The 23,531-nt window shown below is 39.1% G+C and overlaps 1 protein-coding gene across 7 annotated transcripts in view; it reads right to left on the bottom strand.

Annotated features, from left to right (window-relative positions):
- Nucleotides 1-23,531, bottom strand: part of MAPRE2 (microtubule associated protein RP/EB family member 2) — a 114,231-nt gene that overhangs the window by 40,220 nt on the left and 50,480 nt on the right. For all 7 annotated transcript variants that reach the window (XR_006414095.1, XM_044424178.1, XM_044424177.1 and 4 more), the window contains one exon: nt 8,972-9,099. Coding sequence is in view for 6 of the 7 variants with exons in the window: in XM_044424179.1 (XP_044280114.1) it covers nt 8,972-9,099 (128 nt within the window). In the remaining variant the exon portion in view is untranslated. The remainder of the gene's footprint in view (nt 1-8,971; nt 9,100-23,531) is intronic.

The following is a 23,531-nucleotide window of genomic DNA, read 5'->3' on the forward strand; positions in this document are numbered from 1 at the left end:
AGGGGAGAAGAGGAGAGGAGACAGTGCCACAGTGGACATAGACTTCCATTCATACAGCACTGGTTCCGAGCCTTAGTAATGCATCCTAGGTCACTCACTCCATGATCCATACTCACCTAGTCACAATGGGTGTTACTTCAATATTTTGCTCTCAGTTTAGGAAACTACAGTGTAACTTTTTTTTATGTAGAGAAGTTACATGTTAGCTGGCATAATATCATTCATTCCTTTTAAAGGAGACACCCAGGATGCCTAAGCTAAGCAAATATAGCTACTCTGAGAAACTGCAGTACCCATAGTCTCTTCAGTCCTAAGAGTGCACTTGTCATCACAAAGTACACTGAATGCAGCATAGAATCCTCTGTGCTTTCTGACAACCTGTATTAATAGTTATTTGCCTGATGATCTCACTTCTGTGGTATCTAAATTTAGCCTGTAGCTCTACTAACACTGCCCTTGCGCAAATGAAAGCTGCAAACTCTTTCCATACACTCAAAAGTCCTAAAATTCTTAGCTCTGGGTGTGTTCATATTCTCATCAGGAAATGAATTTTCAGTCTCCAGGCAAAAGGGCTGGGTTCTGCACATATTTATGAAGTTTAGAAGCGCTTCAGTGGGAAATCCTCAAATGAATAAGCTTTACTCTATTTGAATTTTCAGTGAAAATGGAGGCACAGATTAGAACATAAGATGCTGGAAAAATATTTCCATTCTTATTTAGATCTCAGCTGATCAGCTGCACTTGCTTAGCCGCCTTTCCTTGCAAGTTTACAAACATGAAGTTCTTCAGCTAAAACATGCAGTTTAGGGATTGGTTTCTTCTATCTATGCTTGCTATATTACAGCAAGATATTGTGCCCAACAGCCCCATCTAGACAATTGTCTCTGGCTTCATAATAAATAATGAACAATTGTTCATGGCTTCCATGCCTCAGAGAAGTGCCATGAACTCACAATTCTCCCTCACCCTGCCCACCTCTGCACATTGGCTTCATGGTGGACACCCTGGCTTACATTATACCAGATTTCATCATCATCAGTAAACAGAATAGGAAAAACCACCCATTATGTGGCTTAAGCATGTGGGCATGACACTAGCAGTCACAATGTACTCAAGATAATTTGTTCAAAGTTTCTAGCCATGGTATCCTGCTTGAGAGTATGGAAGGTATTTTGCTCTGCAGATCCTCAGCAGTTACCACATTGTTGTGACCCACAGAACAACACAAGCAGAGATGATTTATTTATTCATTCATCCGCTGATGTGTATTCACACACATTCTCCATTGCTGCTTAAACTGGGCCATAATCACTTATCTCCTGCTCGTGAAGTAGGTAAGCTAGAGGTAGAGACATGCTCAAGTCTCAGAGACACAGTACAGTGTGGTTTCTCCTCATACCAGCCTGTCTGTCCATCCTCTTCTTCCAATTTTGCAGGTGGCACAAAGCAAGAAATAAACAATCTGCTATTCAGATTCCTGCTTACTACCAACAGTTGCATGTAATGCAATACAAGATGGCTATTTGCATTTCTCACATACTGTACATGTTCACACCGTACACATGTAATGTGTATTGCACATAGTTTACACAATACTGAATCGTGGACAATCAAACATGCAAGCACCCTCTCCTCAAATGACTATGGGCAGAAATTAGGGAATCACAACCCATCATAAGCAGATTTCCTGTCTTGATTCTGTTTGTACCCCAAACTTGTTCCAGATTGCAACCTAACAGACACTGATATTGCTTTCAGTTTTCATGAGCTCAGACCATCAAGCTCTAAACATGGTTGGCACAGAGCAAACAGCAATTCACTAATGAAGGCCCTCTTGCCCTAGGGTCTTCAGGGATGGGTCCCTTTTGCCCCCACCCAAGCAGTTTAGGAGCATGCAGCAGGTTTAAGGCTACCTAATGAAATCAGTACAGAACTATGTATACATATGCATGCACACTCACACATGCAGACTCTTCTTGACCCAGTATGAATGCATATGCTAATTTTTAAAAATTAAAACTTATTTTAAAAAGGAAGATTGGACAGGGATAGAATAACTGATTTCTTTTCTTTTCTTTTTTTCCAGAAACGGGAAACCAAACACCCAAACGAGCCAGGGCATTTTTCTTCTGATTGGTTGGCAACCCATTTCCAAATTTCACAATACTGTAACATTTTATACAATCCATTAATCTGACTTGTTGTGTAGTTCACAGTTAACTCTAAGAAAATGCCCCTGAATACTGCAATACTTCCCACATCCTCTTGCTCTTTGAAGTCTTTTAAAAATGCAGATATTTTATGGGAGTTACTGTTACATTGCATGAAGACTGGAAATGCTTCAAAGAACACTCTTTTAAATGAAAAAATTGGGGAGGGGGAGGATAAAAGACCAAATTAAAACAGCTCAGCAGTTCAAGAAGCGCAGAGAATCACTGAGTGGTCTGCATACAGCTGGCTAGTCATTCTGTCTTATTCTATCTTACTAATGTTCCAAAGTAAAAACAGTTAGTCGGCTTCAGACCTCAGTGCAGCCTTGGAGATATCTGGAGGTTGCAGAATGCTATTTTTCATCTACAGGGTGTTTCATAAAGTATGCAGTTTTTGAATTGCACTGTATTTTTTTGTCTGAAGATTGTGAGCACTGTTCCTATCATTTTCGTTATCTATTATCACTCCAATTAGAAGACCATTTGTTGTTTTTCCATTTAGTAGCCATGGAGCGGTTCAGTATTGAGCAACACATTCTTATTGTGAAAACTCATTACAAAAACGGGGAGTGCTATGCAGAGACTGTCCGTAAACTCTGTGCAATCTTTGGACGTGACAATGCCCCTACTGCAACAACAGTTTCGAGGTTAGTACAGAAATTCAAAGAATCTGGGTCAGTTGCAACCAGAAAATCGCCCAGTCGAAACCGTATGGGTAATCGGCGAAATCGACAGGGATGTCTGCGAAAGAGTTATCGTTAATTTCAACGATTGGATGACTGCCTGCAGAGAAAGTGGAGGTGGACATATGATCGATATCATTTTTCATGATTAAATTGAAGTATATGTTGAATGAAATTAAATAAAAATTTTGAATTTTGCTTTGATTTTGGCTGATTTATTGCATTTTTTAAAAATGCGTACTTTATGAAACACCCTGTAGAATGGTCTCTGGTCCTCACAATCAATTAGTGATATAGGAATGTGAGGACCAGTGCAGTGCAGTGCAGTGCAGTGCAGTGCAGATGTTATACGAGTTTCATCTTAACTTGGATAGGAAAACCACCTTAAGCTATGGTTTTGAAGCATAGTTGCATTAGCCACTGTTACATTTCAGTCCTGATTTTAAGGGTTGTGCAGAATTCATTCCTACTAAAGGAGTTGGGAGAGTGCTGTCTTGAACCTGGCCCCTTTCCTTAACAGTAACAGGGAAGGCACTGTATTAATTTGCGCCAGTCTGGTGAACAGGGGCTCCAACTGATGATAATGTTCAGATAACTTTCCCCCAAGAATGGATTCAAACTTTCAATTTTTCTGTGTAACATCTGCAGAATAATGTTGTAGGTTTAGAATAAGTACAAAATCTTCATCTGGAATTTGGCAACAGCCATAGTGACCATATTATGTTAATCCCATCCCATTGTTATTTATATTCATTGTGAAACGTTTTGATAAAGCTCTCAATGCTGAGTGGGTTTATTTTCCTTATCAAATAGTCCCAACTGGACCTCCAGTCATTTGTACTAGACTCATGTTGGAGTACACATCCCCCACCCCACAAAGTAGCTGTAATACAGTGTGGATGCTTTCTAGTTCTCTTCCTCCACCCTCTAACCTACCTCCACTGATTGGTGGTTTATATATGTGTCAGGCTGAGTGTGGTTTATATATGTGGGCTGAATGTGTCAGGGCAAAATGAGTGAAAACTCTGGCACAATATGGCTGCTAAAAGCCTGCTACTATAAGAACAGCTTTAGACTTGAGATGGGATTCTGTAAAAAGAAAACCAGTAGTGTTCAAATTTGCACACTCATTTGTTGCAATACATTCTAATGAGCAGTAAACTGTAGACATTAAGCCTATACATTGAAAATGTGTGCCTGCTTTTCATGAAGAACCTGCATGCGATAATATTTGGCCAAACTGAATCAGCTAAGAGGACTGCAACTAGTAACAAATTGGGAAGGCTCATGTCTCAGTGCTAGAGCACATGTGTTGCAACATGCAGAAGATCCTTAGGCAATACTGAGCTATTAGGGAAGAGATAAGGCAGCTTCCTTATGCTGCAGTCTTGAAAACGGCATTTTCAGCCTGTCTTCTTGAACTCTCTCTTTTGTACTATTAGGCTAGTGATTCTCTAGCTGTACAGTGGAACACATTTGAGAGCAATGAAAAATAAATAAATAAATGCCTCTTTTAGCTCTTCACCAGATTCACAGGGTTTATTTATTTATTTATTATTTGCATTTATATACCACCCTAGTAGCCCAGGGGGCTCTCTGGGTGGTTTACAAACATCAAAACCTACCAATCCTAAACAAATAAATAAATTGGCTATACCATGACAGTATAAAATAACATAGTTAAAATGGATTAAATAAATAAATATAACATTGAAATTAACTAACTTTAAAATATTGATTAAATAAAAAGGTCTTGACCTGGCACCGAAAAGCATATAATCAACTCGATCCATCTCTAGATAAATTTAGTACTCTGGCCTCGTCTCCTTTTTAAAAGATTCCACTGGGGACAAGTTTTTATATCATATCTCTGAATCAGATGTGACCGAATTATTCTATCACTTCAGATACAGCTGGGTCCAAAATGGTGAGTCCTGCAGAAACATGGAGGTGAACTCTGAAGTCTGACTTCATACCCTAATGTTTTGATTTTTACAGTGTGCAACAGGAAAATACGCTTCAGCTGACTGTAATTCCAGAATACTGGCTGCATGCATATGTGACGATGAGCCCAAATACTGGTTTACTAAGCCACAATATGAAGGAAGCTATGCTCATACATTCAAGCTATCTGCTCCTAGTACACCCCTCCATTCATGCAAGTGTGTGTGTGTATGTGTGTGTGTGTATTTAATATTGTGTTGCAACCTTGAACTCTTACCACTATTACTACCACCACTACATGAGTGGGTAGATAATGCAGGATGACACTTGAAACTGGGATTATTGTTTATGGCACCCAAACATGCCAGGACTCATAAGCAAACTGGGTTAAAAGCTGCTTTATGATTCTGCTTTTCTAGGGCAATAGACCATAATCCTAGGTACAGACATAAATCCAAGCTATCCCCCTCCCCCACACCCTGGACCTGCTCTGCTTAATAAATTACGCACAGGGAGGGGTTAAGCAGGAAAAAGAAGGGTGCATGCGTGAGCATGCTACTTGTTCACACCGTGGTTTTTAAAGTCAGAAGTACTGGCTTGTCGTTATGCATCAACAGGGCTAGGACCTTAAGTTGTTAATTTATATTGCAATCATGTGTAGTTTAATCATACACAAAAATGGCACAACTACTCATTCAAATGTCATTTCAGAGAATTGTTAAAAGAAACACTGTAAGAAAGTAGACAACCTTTGAGGCTGAACAAGGCTCAGGCTTCTCTTCAAGTCTGCAGCCCATAATATTTCTTTCAATGTAAGAACAGAAGAGAGAAGCTGACCTAGATATGTCAGAAATAAAAACAAAATAAAATCAGTAGGATTTGGAAAGGGTAAGTTATTAAAATTCTAAGAAAATGTTTGTGATCCCAAAATAATTTTTTAAAAAGCATGAAATGGGGAGACAAAACCCGCAAAAGTACTATTTATCCCATTCAACAATACAAGAGAAACTCATGCCTATGCATATAAAGGCATATAAAACCAATGCCTTTATATGCATAAAGTCTATCAAAGTGACAAATCCTCACCAAATTATGGGATCATCATCGTCGTTGTCATCATATTTATTTCAGTGATATACCACCCATAGCTAAAGCTCTCTGAGTGGTTTACAATGAAGTACAAAAACCCCCAATAAAAACCCAATAAATAAAAAAAAATAACAAGAATTATTTTAAAATAGCATAAAATAACATTAAAAGACAATGAAAAAGACCCCACCAAGAATAATAGAAAGGCGCCTAACTCATTGTGTCAAGCACCTAAAAGATCATGGAGGCATCATCTTATGATCCAAAGATGCAGACCCAAGTGTTTAATTAAAAAAGATTCTATTTTCAACTTTATTGATCAAGATAAAAACCAAACAATATATCTGAGACTGAACTAACTCAGCCAGACATTCTTGCCAACTAGACTTTGATCGAGCAACAGATCTATGTTGCAGGGTACAGAAACATTCACATCCAACAGAGCCACAGGAAGGCTCAGTTTCACGGGTCCTCATCTCAGGTTGTTGCAGTGCCTTACATTACTGTTCCTTCCAAAGCCAAAGCATCATCTCCACTTACCAGAACCTGTAACATCCCATCAAAGCTAGTAGAGGACACTACATGGCATCATCTGCAATACACTGCACCTCATTTGAAATTATCCAACTACATTCATTAATTCACAATTTCTATAACAGCCCATTCATACTGTGCCACACACTAATTTTATACCCAGAAGACAAAGTGTTTTAAAAGTTCACTGATATTATCTGGCTGGTGAATGCTAACAACAATGGCCCAATTCAGACATCACTAATAATGGCATAAGCAAACCATGGCTTATGCCAATTAAAGTTCAGAAAGTAAGCAGTGGCTTAAACCTCCAAATAAGTCAGGGAAATCATATGGTTTAGAGTGAATTATTTACTTTGTTCCTGCTTCCTCAACACTCCCATGTCGAGGTGTTCTGCTTTCAGAGCCTGCCTCAACAGACACCATGATAAACAGTAATCATAAACAAACTGTACCCACAACATGAGAACTGATACTTTCTTTTCCTTGCAACCACCAGAGAACACATATAAAGCGAATACTACTTTTCACTATATTTCTATTCTCCTAGGATGCACCATCTGCACAGTTTATTAAAAGTGTCTATTAACATATTATAATGTAAGCAGTTTCAGGAAATGTCACACATGAAGGAAAATAAGTGATCAGTTATGTATACATTAGGAAGACCTTAAGCAGTACAAAAACATTGTGTTTCATCTCATTCCATGTAACTATCCTTATGTGTCCATTAAAATAACTGCAAGGCAACTTGAATGCCTTGGTAGATTTTATTAATTTGAGCTTGCATCAAAAAGAGTTACAGTATCACAGCTCCTTACACGCCTGACTTATTTCAATGTTTTAAAGTTATTCTCCAAACTACTTCACAAAAGGGAACTTGCTGCTGCATGTAGGATGCTTGTGAGATGAATTTAACTTTTGACTTAACACAAAATGTATCAATTTTCATAACCTGACCATTTTAAAGACTCCCTTCAAAAACTCCCTTATTCGCATAGGTGCAACAGCTACCATGGTTGTTCCTGAGCCTGTCAGAGAAAGTCTAAAAATTTCTATCCACAAAGGTCACTGAAAATAGTTTAGCCACAAACATTATGTTTCTTGCAGAGAGCTGGACCATATTAAGAATAGCTGCTAACCATACCAGTCAAGCAACTCTACCCATCGAAGATGGTTAGAAGTTTTTAGGTATTACGGTTGATATGGAACATTGAATAAATTATTAGTCATGACAGTTGCAGAAGGGGGTCTGGTACACAGCCACCGTAAATCAAGTCCAAATGATCAGACACCACCATTTATGAGCCCTGAAACCCATTCTCAAGATTCTTGGGAAAACCTAAACCCCTCTATATATCAGTCAACCAATCATAAACCTTCTTGTGGGTGAAATCAACATGTGAATTCTTCTAGTGCAGGGGTCGGCAACCCGCGGCTCTGGAGCCACACGTAGCTCTTGAATCCCTCTGCGGCGGCTCCGTTGCCCAAAATATGCGGCACAGCAACCGATCTGCAACTGAGGCTCCGAGTTACTAATACCAACAGGTGATGATGAGGCATCCACTCAGGAATGCTGTGCTAGCAGGTCAAGTAAATTGCAACATTGCAGGGAAAGAATGGAACAAGCTTCCTGCAGGCTCTCATGTTACACTAACCACTAACGCTGCTGAAAAGATTGAAAAGATTCTCTTTGTCCAAATGTAATCTCCTTCCTCTGAATGATAAAAGCTGCGCTTGGGACCTGTCACAATTCAAAGCACTTGACTATTTATCTGCTAATCAGTCACTAAACACACCTATATCTGCAACTTCCCCCGCTAGGCCAACCAGGGATAAATTGAAGAAAAGTTTCTGAAGAAAACCAAACGTTTAATGATAAGTGGGTAGATTCATTTGCTTTTACTGCTGACGAACTTATGGGGTTTGTTGTTTAATGCATGCAGCCCTTTAGCACTGACTTTGACTCTGCAGAAAGCTGTTCTCCTATTCAAAATATACGAAAAGAATCCTACTAGTTTATAATGTAAGATTAAAAATAATAGTTTTTAGTGATTGAACAAGAGCTGCAGCTAAATCACAATGAAGATATACATAGCATTAAGGTAGAAAACGATATATGCAGTGTTATCTTCATTTTAGATGCCAAAAGGGTTTTGCGGCTCCCGGTGTTTTCTTTTGTGTGGGAAATGGGTCCAAATGGCTCTTTGAGTGTTAAAGGTTGCCAACCCCTGTTGTAATGTAACACATCTTACACTACAAATCAAAATGGCAATGGAAAGACACTATGTGAATTTATGATCCCTTTCCCACCTCCAAGTTCCATACATTACGGAAAAGTCAATTGTGCAAAACATGTGATATTTAGGCAGCTAATGACATATTTCAAAGAAACAAGACAGAAGCTGAAATAGAAATACATATGGCTGATACAAAGAAAGTGTTCAAATATGTTTTGATATGTTACTGCAATGTCACTGATAAATACAGATCTCCAAAGTTGTGTCTTACCTGAACACAGTTGTTCAACTTTTGTGTAGTTTAAAGCTACTATGTCATTCACCCATGCAATGATATCATGTCTGCTCATAGTCTCTTGGGTTATAGAGGTAGAATACACGTTGACCGCCATTCCCCAACTGCAAAATCAGAGAGGATGATATAAGATTAGTGACTGAATGTGTTTTTGAATGCAAAAACCCACTGTGTTAGTAATATGATATATATGGCAGTTTCTTGAGCAATTTCATTCATTCATTCATTCATTTTAGAGATGGAAGGAGCACCACAGTATAACCTTTCCTTTAAAATGGGCATCTTTAAAATGGTGAAAAGAGATCTTCTGAAGGCCCCTAACTTGGCAAAAATCCTGAGCACATCAAAAAACAAAACTAAAAAAAAACCACCTTTTGTATCAAACCTATGGCATCCTTAGTTTTCAAGAGGGAGAGGTTGTGTCCTTTTGAAATTGGCCCGTCAATGGTATTTCAGCAGAAACCATCTTTAAAGACATTACCTTGAATTCCCTCCCAAAACAGCGGTAAAGGTGGAAGGAAAACAAGTGTGAATGGTACAATGCTTAATAGGAGATTGAATCTACTAAAAACACATATACTTTGAAAACACAGTTTTTAATACCATGTACCAACCTTCCCATCCTGGTACTGTGTGGGTTTGCTTCCATCATTCTCAGCTAGCAATAACCATGCAGAATGGGGATAATGGGAATTATAGTCCATGACATCTGGAGGCACCAGTTTCAAGAAGACTGGTATAAACACACCCCTCCCTCCGTCTCCCACACCCAATGCATTCAGAATCTTTTTAAAAACCACCATTTTCCTTCATACTCGTACATCACTGAGGACTAAAAGTGGTGAAAGGAGTGAAGCTTTCTTCTAGGGCTCAGTTCCCACAACCTGCCATGTGCTCATGAACTTGGCCAAGTGACTTACCCTTCAGCCATAACACTTTGGCTTTATGTGAAATGAGTGCTTTGTTACTGGCTACATCCACCACAACAACCATTTTGTAAGTGAGCAACACCCTTGTCAGCAATTTGGTGTTGGCACTCATGGAATTTATTCAAAATTCTAACTAGTCCAAATAGGGAGGAGGCCCCTGACACAGTAAAAACCAAAGCAAGGACAAATGGGAGAATACCAAAAGCAGCCTAAACTACATTCCATGGCTAGGATTGCAGGAAGGGGGCAGAACAACTTATAACTACAGTATGTTCCAGATCTGAGGAACTTCTGGCCTAAAACTCTCTCAAAGGATGGCATACAAATATCCTAAATAAATAAATAAATAAATAAAATATGTTCCTATCGGTCATGTTCTAGACAGCTGTTGGTGAGGGATCATGGGAGCTGTAACTCAAAACCTCTGAAAGGTCACACATTGCTTACCCCGCTTTAGACAAAATTTTAGAGCTTGGGTCTCCCTGTCCTACAATGAAATTGTCATACTTTCAATTTCTGAACACCCCACCCCTTAAGCAGGAAGAACTGCAGTGATTTACCAATTGGTCATATTCAGCAACCATCAGCTTAGCAAACCAGAGATTCAGCAGAACACTGTTCAAACATTTGGAATAGGCAAGATTTCACAATGAGTGCCTTTTAAAACTAATGTTACTACCACACATATGCCCTCCGTTGTATTTTGTTTACCACAGAAATATGCAGACACTACCGCCAAGGGGGAGAGTATTTCTATATCTACTGAAATAATACCCAGGGGTAAAAATCAAGAGTATGAAAACTCTGAACAACTTCTTGAACACATAAGCCTCACTGGCTGAAAGTAGTCCAGTTTTACACAGTGATTCAAGTTAGGCAAGATATTCTAATTCTGACAATACTTTTCCTCTCCTCTAGCAATTAGTTAAATTGGCTCAAGGCTAACATCAGATTGTTAGAAGAAGGGATAAAACTCATAGCCAAACACACTCCCTTTCCCTCTTGTGACTGGGTGGGCTTTTCTAAGGGTTGGATTTTTTATATATGTCCCACCATTTTTCCTACCAGGAACTCAAAGCAGCATACATACTTCTCCTCTTCCTCTTGATTTTGTCTGTCTTGTGAGGTAAGTAAGGCTGAGAGTCAGTGACTTGCCCAAAGTCTGAGCTTTAAAGCTGAGTGGAAATAGAACTCAGATCTCCCACGTCTCAGTCCAATACTATAAATGCTACACCACACTGGTTCTTAGGCTTTACACAGTGATTCAAATTAGGTACAATATTGACACCAGGGAATAGCTTGGATCCTCTCAGCTCACCCTGCAATTTTTTCTCCTTTCATAGGTCAGCTCCAAGTCTCAGGCTTTCAGACTGACATAGTATAATACTGCTTTTAATATTTAGAAGGGAAGGGGAAAATGCACTTCCCAGCTCCTGATTGCCTTTAGGGTTTTCACAGCCTTTTGTGTAATGGTTTTTGCACATACCTTTTTCTTCTGTTACTTTGTGACAGAGTTAATGGGAGGTCTGCAACAGTAGGAGGCAATTGAAAGCCAGTCAACCTACAGATATCACCAGTTTGTCACGGCTTGTGGGTTCCAGTAATAGAAATGGAAAATAGTTCATGGCATCACCACATCACCACATAATGACTGATGTGATTCAAAGGTCAACTTACTGAGACTTAAGCTTTGGGATGTATTCTGGGATAGGGCAGCTTATTTTTGTAAACTGTCCTGTCTATGGAAGGAAGGGATCCCTTAATCTCTTCATCACATCTGGGAATCTACGAAGAAGTCAGACATATGACTATTGCAGTTCTTTAGGTCTCAGTCCATTTGTTGAGTCAGTGGACTGGAAAGACTTTGTTTGAGTCTGTATTGGGCTTTTTCCTATCCAAGTTTTATATATGCATATGCATATATATGTTGCAGATCTTATAAATAGTGGCTGTATTTTAAAACTGCCACTGGCATCCCAGTTCCTTCTTGGGTCCAGGGTCGATAGCAAATATTTGTGCATGCATGTATTCAAGCAGGATATATAGTTCTGAAAGTCAGTTTATCTGTGCAGTTCACAAATTCCCTATCACAAGTCACTCACTCAGCCTAACCTACCTTTTGAAGATAAAAATGATATATATATTGCAGTACAGCCTGATGCTTTGTAAGGGAATTCAAGGTCAAAACATTGTACTTCAAGCAATCTCCAATTTGGTACTCTCCCCTCCACTCACCCTGCTGTTATTTTCAAAAATGTATGTGCCAAATTTAGCAGAGAATCAAGGGCAGTTTACAAAGACAAAATAAAATACAAAAACAAAGAAGATCCCACCATGTTATATTTTAAAAGTGAACTTTACATATGGTAAGAAGCCTAGTAGAATAAAAAGATCTTGGCTAGACTACAAATGGACAACATTGGTGAGAGGTACCTGAAGGAGTCTCCAAGAATGACCTCAATACATGTTCAGGTTGCTGTACAAAAGGGCATAACTTTAAGTACTGGAATTTTAAACTGTACAACACTTTGAAGGGAAGCTCAGAAACCATGAGAGAGCCAGCAACATTCTTTCAATACCAGTGAGATACAACCACACTAATAAGTCTCAGCCAGCATGCTGTAATTTGAACTGTCGTTTCCAGATGGTCTTCAAAGGCATTGCAATAGTCAACCAGAGGCACTACCAGAGGATCGCTAACTGCACCCAGACTATCTCTGCAGAGAAGAGGCTACAGCTGGTGCACCAGCAAAAACTGATGACAGACACTGTTTGACATAAAAAGGTATCCTGGCTTCCAGTTATAAAACTAGAATATTTCCAGCCTATGAAGTTAGCCCTTTGAGGGAATCCCACCCTATATACAAAGAACATTGTCATTGAATAGACAAATCACCAAGAACCTGCATCTTGTCAAGACTGAGTTTGACTTGATTGGTTTTTATCCAACACATTGCTCAATCTAAGCACTAGTTCACCATCTGAACTAGTGCCTCAGCTGAATCTGCTGAAAAGAGAAACATCCGCATCCCAACAGTAACTCACCCCAAATGCATGAATTACCTTTTCCAGCTGTTTAATACAAATGTTAAAGCATAGAGACAAGATTCAATCCTACCACGGAGCTAAACAGGAGTCCTACAGAAGCACCTTCTAGTATTAGCCCTCCATAACAACACACCTTTAACTCCCAAACCAGAGAGCCTACCTAGAAGGTAACAGTTATCAAAATCCACTGAGAGATCCAGTAAAATTAGCAGAGTCACATTTCTGTCCTCCTGCTATGTGTCAGCTTGACCAAGACAACCTCTATAGTAAAACCAGGCCTGAAACCAGACTGAAATGGATCCCGATTATGAGACTCATCTAAGAACTCCTAGAAATGCAGCTATTGCCTGTTCAAGCATCTTATCAAGAGGGGGATGTTAACAGCTATTCAACAACTGCCATGATCCTCAGGATTCAAGCAGAAAGATGACAGTGATTTTACTAACAATGAAATGCAGAACATTTAGGTCAATATGACAGGGAAATCTTCTCAGAATTCTTTTTATATCAATAGCCCCCTTCTAATAATAAATACTTACCATTTCTTACAATATGTATAAATACTTATTTATTTGAAATTTTTGTATCCTGCCCTTGAAAGTGTCTTGGTACTTAAACAATGTAAACAGAATATACTATTTATTAAATGAAGGTAAGAGTGGCAATTGTCTCTGTAAAACAAAGCTTAAAAATTAATTCCATGATCTAAGAAGAATAGATTCAGGTTCTAGACCACAGCACTACAACCAAACAGTTCTATCTCTCTTATTTCATAAATAGCCTTTAAAACAGGGATTATTACATATCTTAACAATAATAAAATGCTTTTCATACTTGGAAACTTCAGTTGATGCAAAACACTGCCAGCAGATTTCTGGCTGGGATCAGACATGATGCAAAGAATCCCAGAGACGAGTGAGCAATCTGTACTGGTTGCCTGTAAGCTTCCCAAACTGTTTCAAATTCAAGGTTCTAGTTCTTACTAATAAATACCTACACAGCTTGGAATAAGGATTCTGGAATTGGCTTTCCTTGTGTACAGTCCTCAAGGACTCAACCCAGAGTCCTGTGCTGAGGTCCTGAGGGAAGCACAGGAGAGATTTGTCAAAAGCAAGATCTTTCAGTGATGCCCACGCCAGCTGGGAGGTATATGCATTCAAGGAGAAAGTAAAAAAACCTTAATTATTTAGAAAACTTTTAGAGCAGGGTGAAGCTGCCTATGAGTGTCTTTTTTCTGTTGATGTACTGTTAGATTGTTCTTACTTTATTTTTGATTCTGTATTTTTTGAAAGGGTTAATGATATGCTTCTGTTGACAAAGTTATATAATTATTTTAAAACTTATCTGTAAGTATTTTGAATTTAATTTTACAGAGAAAAGTATGACATGATTGTAGACTTCTATATTCATTCATTTTACAAATAAGTTAAACACAAAATTATTCTCAGTTCACAAATGCTGAAAATGAGTGCAATGAAAATCAGTTTAAAAAGAAAAGGTAGCTCCAAATAAGAGAAAAGGGTAGGAGAATGTCTGGCAAGAAAAAAAAAGGTGTAGTGAAAGGTAAAGATCAGATGACAGAATATACAGAAATATGAAGAGTATAAGGATGTATACCTTCACTACTATTTTTTAACTGGTACTCCAAGAATATCTTTCAAGAAGCACCCCCTGATTCAAATAACAGAACCAAAGTTAATGATACCATTACTATAATGTATCAATAATGTCTGATATACAAATGATACAGCATTGCTAGCTGACAATGTAAATGATTTACACAGATTCCTTGATAAACTCTGTAAAGTAACAAACAAGATACTTAAATGCTTTCCAACAAATTTAACCACAATAAACTTCAGCTAATTTGGTCAAGAGGAAGAAAACCCTTGAACTTTTACCAAGTCCCCCCCCCCCCCACCCCGGGCTTTCCTGTTTTTCCTGGCTCCAAAAGACTGACATTGGAAAAAAAACAACAACATAATGCACAGTATGGAAACTCCTTGCACTGTTGTGGAAACTGAGTTCAACAAACGTGAAGCTTTGACCTTTTTTTGTTTTTGCAAACTGAAGTTTTTAACTTATATGTACTGCAATCTAAAGATTCCAGAGGAAGAAATCTCTTAAAATGAAAAACTCTTTTGCAATGTGATTACATGTTTGCCACTTACATGACTGTCAATATGGGGCTCTCCAGATGCTTTGGACTACAACTCCTAGTATTCTTGACTATTTGTCTTTCTGGCTAGGTCTGAGTTAAGGGAACAGGCTGGGGGAGGGTGCTATACAGTTAAAGCATTTATTTAAGACATTTGTATGCCGTCCTTTGTGACAGCCTCAGGATGGCTTACACAAATAAAGCAGCTGTATTTGTACAGTTCAGATGAAGTAAAGAAATTAAGACTGGCAGTATTTTTGCTGCTTACCCAGCAAGGTGGCACTCAGCATAAAGGCAAGAAGAGGAGTAGCAGATCAAGGCTATTGTACAGCAAGGGGAAAGGGGAGAAGCTATTCTTTGATACATGTGATAATAATCAGGCAACCTTATTTTTTTTCCAAAAGGGGGCACTCTATTTTAGAATATTTGTCTCATCTCTGAATGACAACCCTATCTAGACTCTATTTCCAACCTTCTTCAAAATGTTCTTGACTTTACACAGAGCTGTGCTTCCAACAGGATACTTAGACAAAAGCAAAATACACTGACAGAGAAAAACAAAAGCAACGTCTTCACCTATATCCTGAAAGGTCAAGGTACTGCATCCAAACATTTTGATTGTATGGGTTTATTGATATAGCACAGGTGTGCAGAATTTTCAGGATTAGAGGAAAAATATTGCCCTCCTAGGTTCCCTCAGATTCCCATACTCCTTTATTTGGACCTTTTCCTTACTTAGCAGTTTTCCAGCTTTTGTATATTTTTAGTGCCTCTCCTAAGTCTTAGCTTCTAATAGCAAGAACTTCATGATATGTTGGCCAAGGCCTTCTGTGTTTTTTGGCCATATCCTTCTGCCTTTCCCTACTCCTTTCCCATTTGGCCAAACCTACCACTGGAAACACTATCCCTGAAACTTCTCCAAAATGGGATTCAGTTCTTTGGTTGATAACTAAACCAGGAGTTCTGCACCAGTATTACTGCCTTCTTAACTCAATTTTGAACGTCATGGTGGTGGTGGTGGTGGTGGTTAGGTATTCTTCAACACAAAAAACTGCAGGATTCTTATGTCGGCTCCCAGAATTTACTAACAATTCTATCAAGTTCAGAAGGACCTGACAGTCTGCAAAGGACTGTTGCTGTGAGGATAAGATTGAGAGGAAAATTATATGAGCCACCTTGAGTCCCTTGAAAGGAAAAAAGGCAGGATATAAATAATAATATTTGAAATCACTTAATGCATATCATTAACTCCTGAACAACAACATCCTAACTGTGCTTCACATCAGAACTTCAGGAAGATGTTTTCCTGTTTTCTTCGAGCACAGATAAATGCACGGTAGCAATTAGACCTTTTAGCAATCCTGAACAGTATCAGAGAGATGGTGTTGATTATTCTAAATAGAAAAGTCAGATCAACTGTGAAGTTCTTCTGTTTAATGGGTAGTGTTATGATCCATCTTCAGTGTTGTGATGAGCCTCACAGTTTATAGCAAGCACCTAATCAGAACCTGAAGCAGAACTGACTGTCCATCTCACTAGGGGCAGGCCATAACATTGGCTGGGACCATACAGGTAGTGAAATGAATCAGGTCCCAATGTGCCAGAAAAGGCTTCTAGCCTGACTAAGGGTACAAGGGAGGGGGAAGTGTGGGGAAGCAGGAAATAACAGCTACAAATGTGTTAAGAAAAAGCTCTCTACTTTTACTATAAGGCCCAGGAGATGAATGGATCCCTGCTTTCAGCCAGGAACTTGTTTCTATATTATGAAAGCAAGTCTAGTCTCTGATAGAAAAATTTATAGTTTTCCAGTTCAACAATCACCTTCTGCCAAGTGACAGAGTACTTTTGTACTTTTTGTGTTTCATTGCTTGCTAACCTCACTGCTTACAATTTTTACACTGCATACCAAGAACATAATGTGTATATATACCTACTAAATCAGAATAATTACAGGCAACTGATGAAGTGGACTATACTACAGCCTATGCCATAATACTTTTGATAGTCTCTAAGATCCAGCAAAACTCTTTCTTGACTTTACTATACCACCTAACAACACTAATGCTCTGGAAACAGCAACCCACTGAAATCTATGATCTTTAACTTAGACTGTTAAAAGAAAAGAATGAACAGAGATAATGAAGAACTCTATTTTAATTCCTTGGGACTGGGACCAAGAAGGTACATAACTGAATTAAAATATTTAGAAATTGTTCTGTAGGATATGTTTTTGCATTAAAACAAAAAGAATGAAGTAGTTGAGATCTCTCCTAACCTTAGGAAATGATGAAGACAAAAACATACATAAAATGTTAGGAAAAAGCTCAGTCCATAGAACAATACATCCAGTACTACTCTATACAACCTAAATTCATTTCAATGGAGTAAAATTTTGTAAATTTCCAATTTCTACCCTTGAACATGAATAAACATAAGCACAGAAAAACTAGTCATATGGTAAAGATGCAGGAGTACCAGTATTTTAATAGAAACAGGAGGCAGTAGTAATACAAAACTTTTGTGTTTCTCATGAAAAAGCAGCATATTTTGTCAGTTAGTGAAAAATTACATTGATTGCAGTATTGCACTCCCACTAAAATCCTAATCCTAAACTACTATCGTGCATTTTCTTTTACCTGGACTGCTTATTGCAACAAGATTTAAAATACCTCTAAGTAGATTTATTTAAAAGTTATTCTTAGTTACACAACACAGATGACAGTTTACTGAGCATTCAGAGGAAGTAAGCAAAGTTAACTTCTAAGTAATATACTTAGGATCAGGGAATTAACTATTAACTATAATTTGTAGGATTTTAAAAAAATTTTAAGCAGAGATGCACCGGGTTTTAATATTTTTATTGTATAATCTGGTTCTTGCTGTGAGCCGCCCTGAGGCTTTGTTGCGATGGGGGTGGCGTAGAAATGTTTTAAATAAATAAATAAACTATAGTTAAATTAAAACAGTTAACAGTTAAAATGCTCTGTTGCTTCATGCATAATCAAGTTTAAACATTTCTGCAAAAGTGCAAGTTTAATTTTATAGGTTTCAGTTTGTACTTCACTTTCTACAGCTATGACAGCAACTATGAATAACATGAATTTGACAAAAAACCAAGCATAGAATTGAGCCTAAAGCTTAAATGAGACATTCTTCTATGCAGCATGACACTACTGCAAGATTTCCTATAAATGCTACATCCTGCAACCGATAAATTTTACATTTCCTTGTGATGAAGACAAATGGTGAATAGCGACAGCTACTGGAATGAAGACTGTGCAAGTCACCAAGGTCAGGCAACTCTGCTATTTTATAGCTTTGGAATATAACTCTCCAATGGTCAGTGGTTGACCATTTCACCTGGGAGTTACTGGAATTGTAGTTCAAAGCATTTGGACAGCACCAACTTGCCTATTCCTGTGCCACTTCTGTTGTGCTAATAAGGAGTTATCAAGCTTTAAGTATTGGGTGGGCAGTGTTATACCGCTATGTATGGGTGATGAGGAAAGAGGTCACCTTCTCAATTATTCATTTATTATCATTAGTTCCATATTCTCAGTAGAGAATAAAATGTTATTAAAGCGGAGGAGGGGGGAATGCAAACATAAGTAAAAGAAATATTAGGAACACTATCCAGGTATATTCTGATTACGGTTACAATCCCTATAGAAAGGTCAGTTTTTTGGGCTATGACAGTAGCTAGGGAGACTTTTTGTCAGCTAAGGATGAAAGTTTAGACAAGAACAAATGACTTGTGAATTCTGGGAGTTATGGGACATTTTTCTGCCTTAATTTGCATAGAATTGTGCCCTAATGCTGATAAACTGGCTGACCCACTATTGTTGATCACTGGGGACTGGCCATATATACCCATGCTCTAGTAAACTCACAGATGAGTTACTGCCATGTACTCCATAATGAGCCATCCTTGAAGATGATTTAAAAACTTTGGTGTGAACTTTTGCTGAGGAAAACTGACCACAAGGAACTCTTTATTTATTAGATACAAACTATGCCATAATCATTCCACAATGGCATTATTTCATTCCAAGTATGTGAGAGGCAACGATCAAAGCGCAAATTCAGGAGAGATACAGCATTCAAGACACACACAACTTTGAAAAGATACAATTTTCTTGAAGTTCACTGGCTGCAATCCTACAACACAATTACTAGGAAATAAGTCCCACTGAAGTTATTCTTGCTGTTTCTCAACTTCTCCATTGCCCCGTTCACATGAGATAAGTATATACCAGAGAACCTGATGAGAGATGCCATCTTATCTCATATGTGCAAGCACACAGAGAAAGAAACAGTGTATGCAATGCTTATCTCTGCTGCCTTGACCTTAAAGTTCCAGAGGACTTTGAGAAGGACAGTGGATCTGAGCAAAGCAAAAATACTGGCTTGACTTAGTTATATCTGGACATCTGTTCAGGGAATATCCTTTATCCATCAGCTCTGGTCCATGTGAAAAGTGATTACCAGATTAAAATAACATGCAACATATTGTTTTAAAAATGGAGAAAATGGTTATCTCTGCTGAAAATGGAGCTATCTAGATTAAATATGGAGATCAGTTTTTAAAGATTATATCAACAGAGGCTAATCCAATACAATATTACCTTGCATACAGGAATGAATTGTGGTTATTGAACTTTCATAAAGGCATACTGCAAAGAACCAAGTGCCATCACCTTCATTTTTAGGACATGCAAAGTTGTTAAAACAAGACACACAGCTCTTCTTCAAAATCTGTCTCAGTGAGCACTTATTACACAAGATCCATAACCACTGATAATTATGCAGGCTATGAAATGAAAATCAACATTAGAAAGGAAAAAATCCTATACAGATACTGGCAAAATAGACAAAACATATTTGCAAACTCAAGTTAATTGAATGCTGTTTTAGAATATATACAAGATGTGTCATTTACTCAAAATTGGAACGAGATTCTTGCCTTCACATATTTCATTCACCCATTTATGAACAAAGCATTCAGGGCTTACTGTTTCTTCCTTCATCTTAAACGTTTTACACTAGTGCTATCTCCTACAATGTCAGTATTAAAGAATGCCATCAAAATTTCTGGAAAGTTCTATCTACTTATCAAGTAAGAGTTCTTAAGGAACAATCCTATGCATGCTTATAGTTGCCAAGCATTTCAGGGAGAAAATCACTCAGATTCGTCACGAGCTAGACTCTACTAGTGATTCAGAGGCTTTTGGGGAGATACCAATGTCACCGTCTGGTCCAAAATTAATGGATGAATTTCAGTTATTGTGGCCTGATGATGTGGACAAGGTGCTTGGACGAGTACGTCCCACCACTTGCCTATTGGACCCTTACCCATCTTGGTTAATAAACAACGCCAAGCACGGGATTGGAACCTGGATCTTGGAAGTGGTTAACGCTTCTCTTGAGGGAGGGTCAGGTACCTGCCCCTTTAAAGGAGGCGGTAGTCCGACCGGTCCTGAAGAAAGCGTCACTGGATCCAGAGATGGCCACTAATTATAGCCCTGTGGCCAACATCCCGTTTCTGGGCAAGGTGTTGGAGCGGGTGGTGGCAGGACAACTCTAGGCACTCTTGGATGAAACTGATTATCTGGACCCATTTCAGTCTGGCTTCAGACCCGGGTACGGTACTGAATCTGCCTTGGTCACCCTGTATGATGACCTGTGCAGGGAGAAGGACAGGGGGAGTGCGTCCCTGTTGGTTCTTCTGGACCTCTCAGCAGCTTTCGATACCATTGACCATGGTATCCTTCTGGATAGGCTAGCGGGATTAGAGGTCGGAGGCACTGCTTTGCAGTGGTTCTGCTATCTCAGTGGCCGATTCCAGAAGGTGGCGCTGGGGGACTATGGCTCTGCGCCATGGCAGCTATGCCATGGAGTACCGCACGGGTCCATTTTGTCCCCTTTGCTGTTAAATGTCTACATGAAACCGCTTGGAGAGGTCATCAGGAGGTGTGGGCTGCGGAATCATCAGTACGCTGATGATACCCAGCTCTACCTCTAGTTCTCCACCAATCCAGGTGAGGCAGTGGCTGTGCTGAACCAGTGTCTGGCCGAGGTAATGGGCTGGATGAGGGCCAATAAACTTAAGCTCAATCCAGACAAGACGGAGGTCCTGTTGGTTGGAGGATCGGGCTTCGGGGAACGTGAATTGAACCTAGTCCTGAATGGGGTTGCACTCCCTCTTAGGGACAAGGTCCTCAGCTTGGGAGTGCTCCTCGACCCAGACCTTTCACTGGAAGCTCAGGTGACAGCGGTGGCAAGGAGCACTTTCAGCTTCGGCTGATCCATCAGCTGCGCCCCTACCTGGAGAACGACTGCCTGGCGACAGTGACACAAGCACTGGTGACTTCCCACCTTGACTTCTGTAACGCGCTCTACGTGGGGCTACCCTTGAAGACGGTCCGGATACTTCAATTGGTTCAAAATAGAGCTGCCAGGCTGCTGACGGGGACTAGCGTTATGTTCACATGACTCCAGTTCTCCATCAGCTTCACTGGCTTCCCACTGAAGTCCGGGCCCAATTCAAGGTGTTGGTGATGACCTATAAAGCCCTTAACAGCTTGGGTCCTGGTTACCTGAAGGAGCGCTTACGTCCATATATGCCCGCCCGCCCCTTGAGATTAGCGGGAGAGGCCCTTCTCTGGGAACCCTCCGTGAAGGAAATTAGGAGGGTAAGTACTTGGAGGAGGGCTTTCTCTGAGGTGGCGCCCAATCTATGGAATGCGCTCCCCAGAGAGGTCCACCTGGTGCCGTCATTATTTGTTTTTCGGTGCCAGGCAAAGCCCTTTTTATGTAAACGTTATTTTAAGTGTTAATATTATTTATTTATTTTATTCTTTGGCCAGGGCGACTTAATTTATACTGTTAATTTATATTGTTTTATATGAAGTTATTTATGTTTGTGAGCTGCCCCGAGGCTTCAGCGAATGGGGCGGCATAGGAGTTCCCTAAATAAATAAATAAATAAATAAATAAATTGAGGACAGATCTACAGCTCCCAGCATTCTGCATTCAACTGGGAGTTGCAGGATACCTTCTGTCTAAACATGCATAGAATTGTACCCCTACCTAGATTAAATTCACACTATTTTGGTTCAAGTTGTAGTTTGGAAGAGGGAGGACAGAGAAAAGCCACAGAAGCTTCCATAACTTGAGAAAAAAGTCCTTTCTTAGTTTCCTGTTTACTGATAAATACAAATTGCTGTGATGTCTGAATTGGCAAAACATGAGTAGCACTTATACTCTAAACCAGGGGACATGGAGGTTTCTGATTCTCATTTGAGGGACAAACCCTAATAATGTTTTCCCAATTCAGATATATCAAAGCAAACTATGGTTAAAGCTAAGGATGAAATGGAAGCTACCCCACACACAGCTAGTGTCTGTTCTCACAACCCATCATTGAACTGAACTGAGACTTACTCTACAATATTTATTTAGAAGTATGCCTAAATTCAATGGGACTTACTCTTAGAGATGCATAGTCCAACTCATCTGAAAAGTACTAAACTGGGGGAAAATGGTGTATAGGCTTGTAGCATTAGTGTACATGCCTATGTACTTAAAACAACTGTGATATGGAGGGTTTGTGTTTTGCTGTCTGAGCAAATATATATTCTGTAATCCAAAGAGGTCCATGAGCTGCATAACTAACATTGTGTTTTGGGTAGTTGCAAACTAATTGTATTGTAGTTGAAAACTGATATTTTAATTACTTTTGCAACCAATTAACATATATACTTGTTCAGAAAATGTAGGAATCAGAAGACTGGAAGCTAACTTAAATAATTGCTTGTTTCGTAATTATTTACTTCCTTTAAACCATTTTAGACAATTCTGTTTTCCTCAATATAATCAGAATCATTGAAGGTGATGTAGCCTGCAATTCTTTGCAAACTTGTCATACATGCACAAGATTGTTTTGAAAATAAAACTAGAGCACAGTTGCATAAAACAGACTCAAGCATCAATTTTCTTTTGGAAGTCAGTATAGAGGAAATAATATGGCATAATACTAGTTGGCGTTCTGCTGCATCACAAATTGCTACTATATTTGCTCACTTTTATATAGAGGTTTCCATCTCAGTTGATCTTGGCAGACTTCAAGAGAACTAGACCATCTGAAGTAATGACAATTTCATGGTGGCTGCTAAGAATGTACCATGGTGAAATATGAACTGACTGATCTACCACTTTCTGATCCCAGTGCCTGGATTATTCATGGATGTTGGGTTTGAATTAAAAAAAAATTCTACCCAGATAGAGAGAGAAGTGAACTGTTTTATATAAAGTCATACAGTTAGTACATGTCAGAGTCAGGAATACCACACCCATCATTCAGTTCCGGTTACTGTACCGGAGGCAGTTCTAAGCACTGTAC

Source organism: Varanus komodoensis, unplaced genomic scaffold (assembly GCF_004798865.1).
Source record: "Varanus komodoensis strain SLA01 unplaced genomic scaffold, ASM479886v1 scaffold14_1, whole genome shotgun sequence".
NCBI classification, from domain to species: domain Eukaryota; kingdom Metazoa; phylum Chordata; class Lepidosauria; order Squamata; family Varanidae; genus Varanus; species Varanus komodoensis.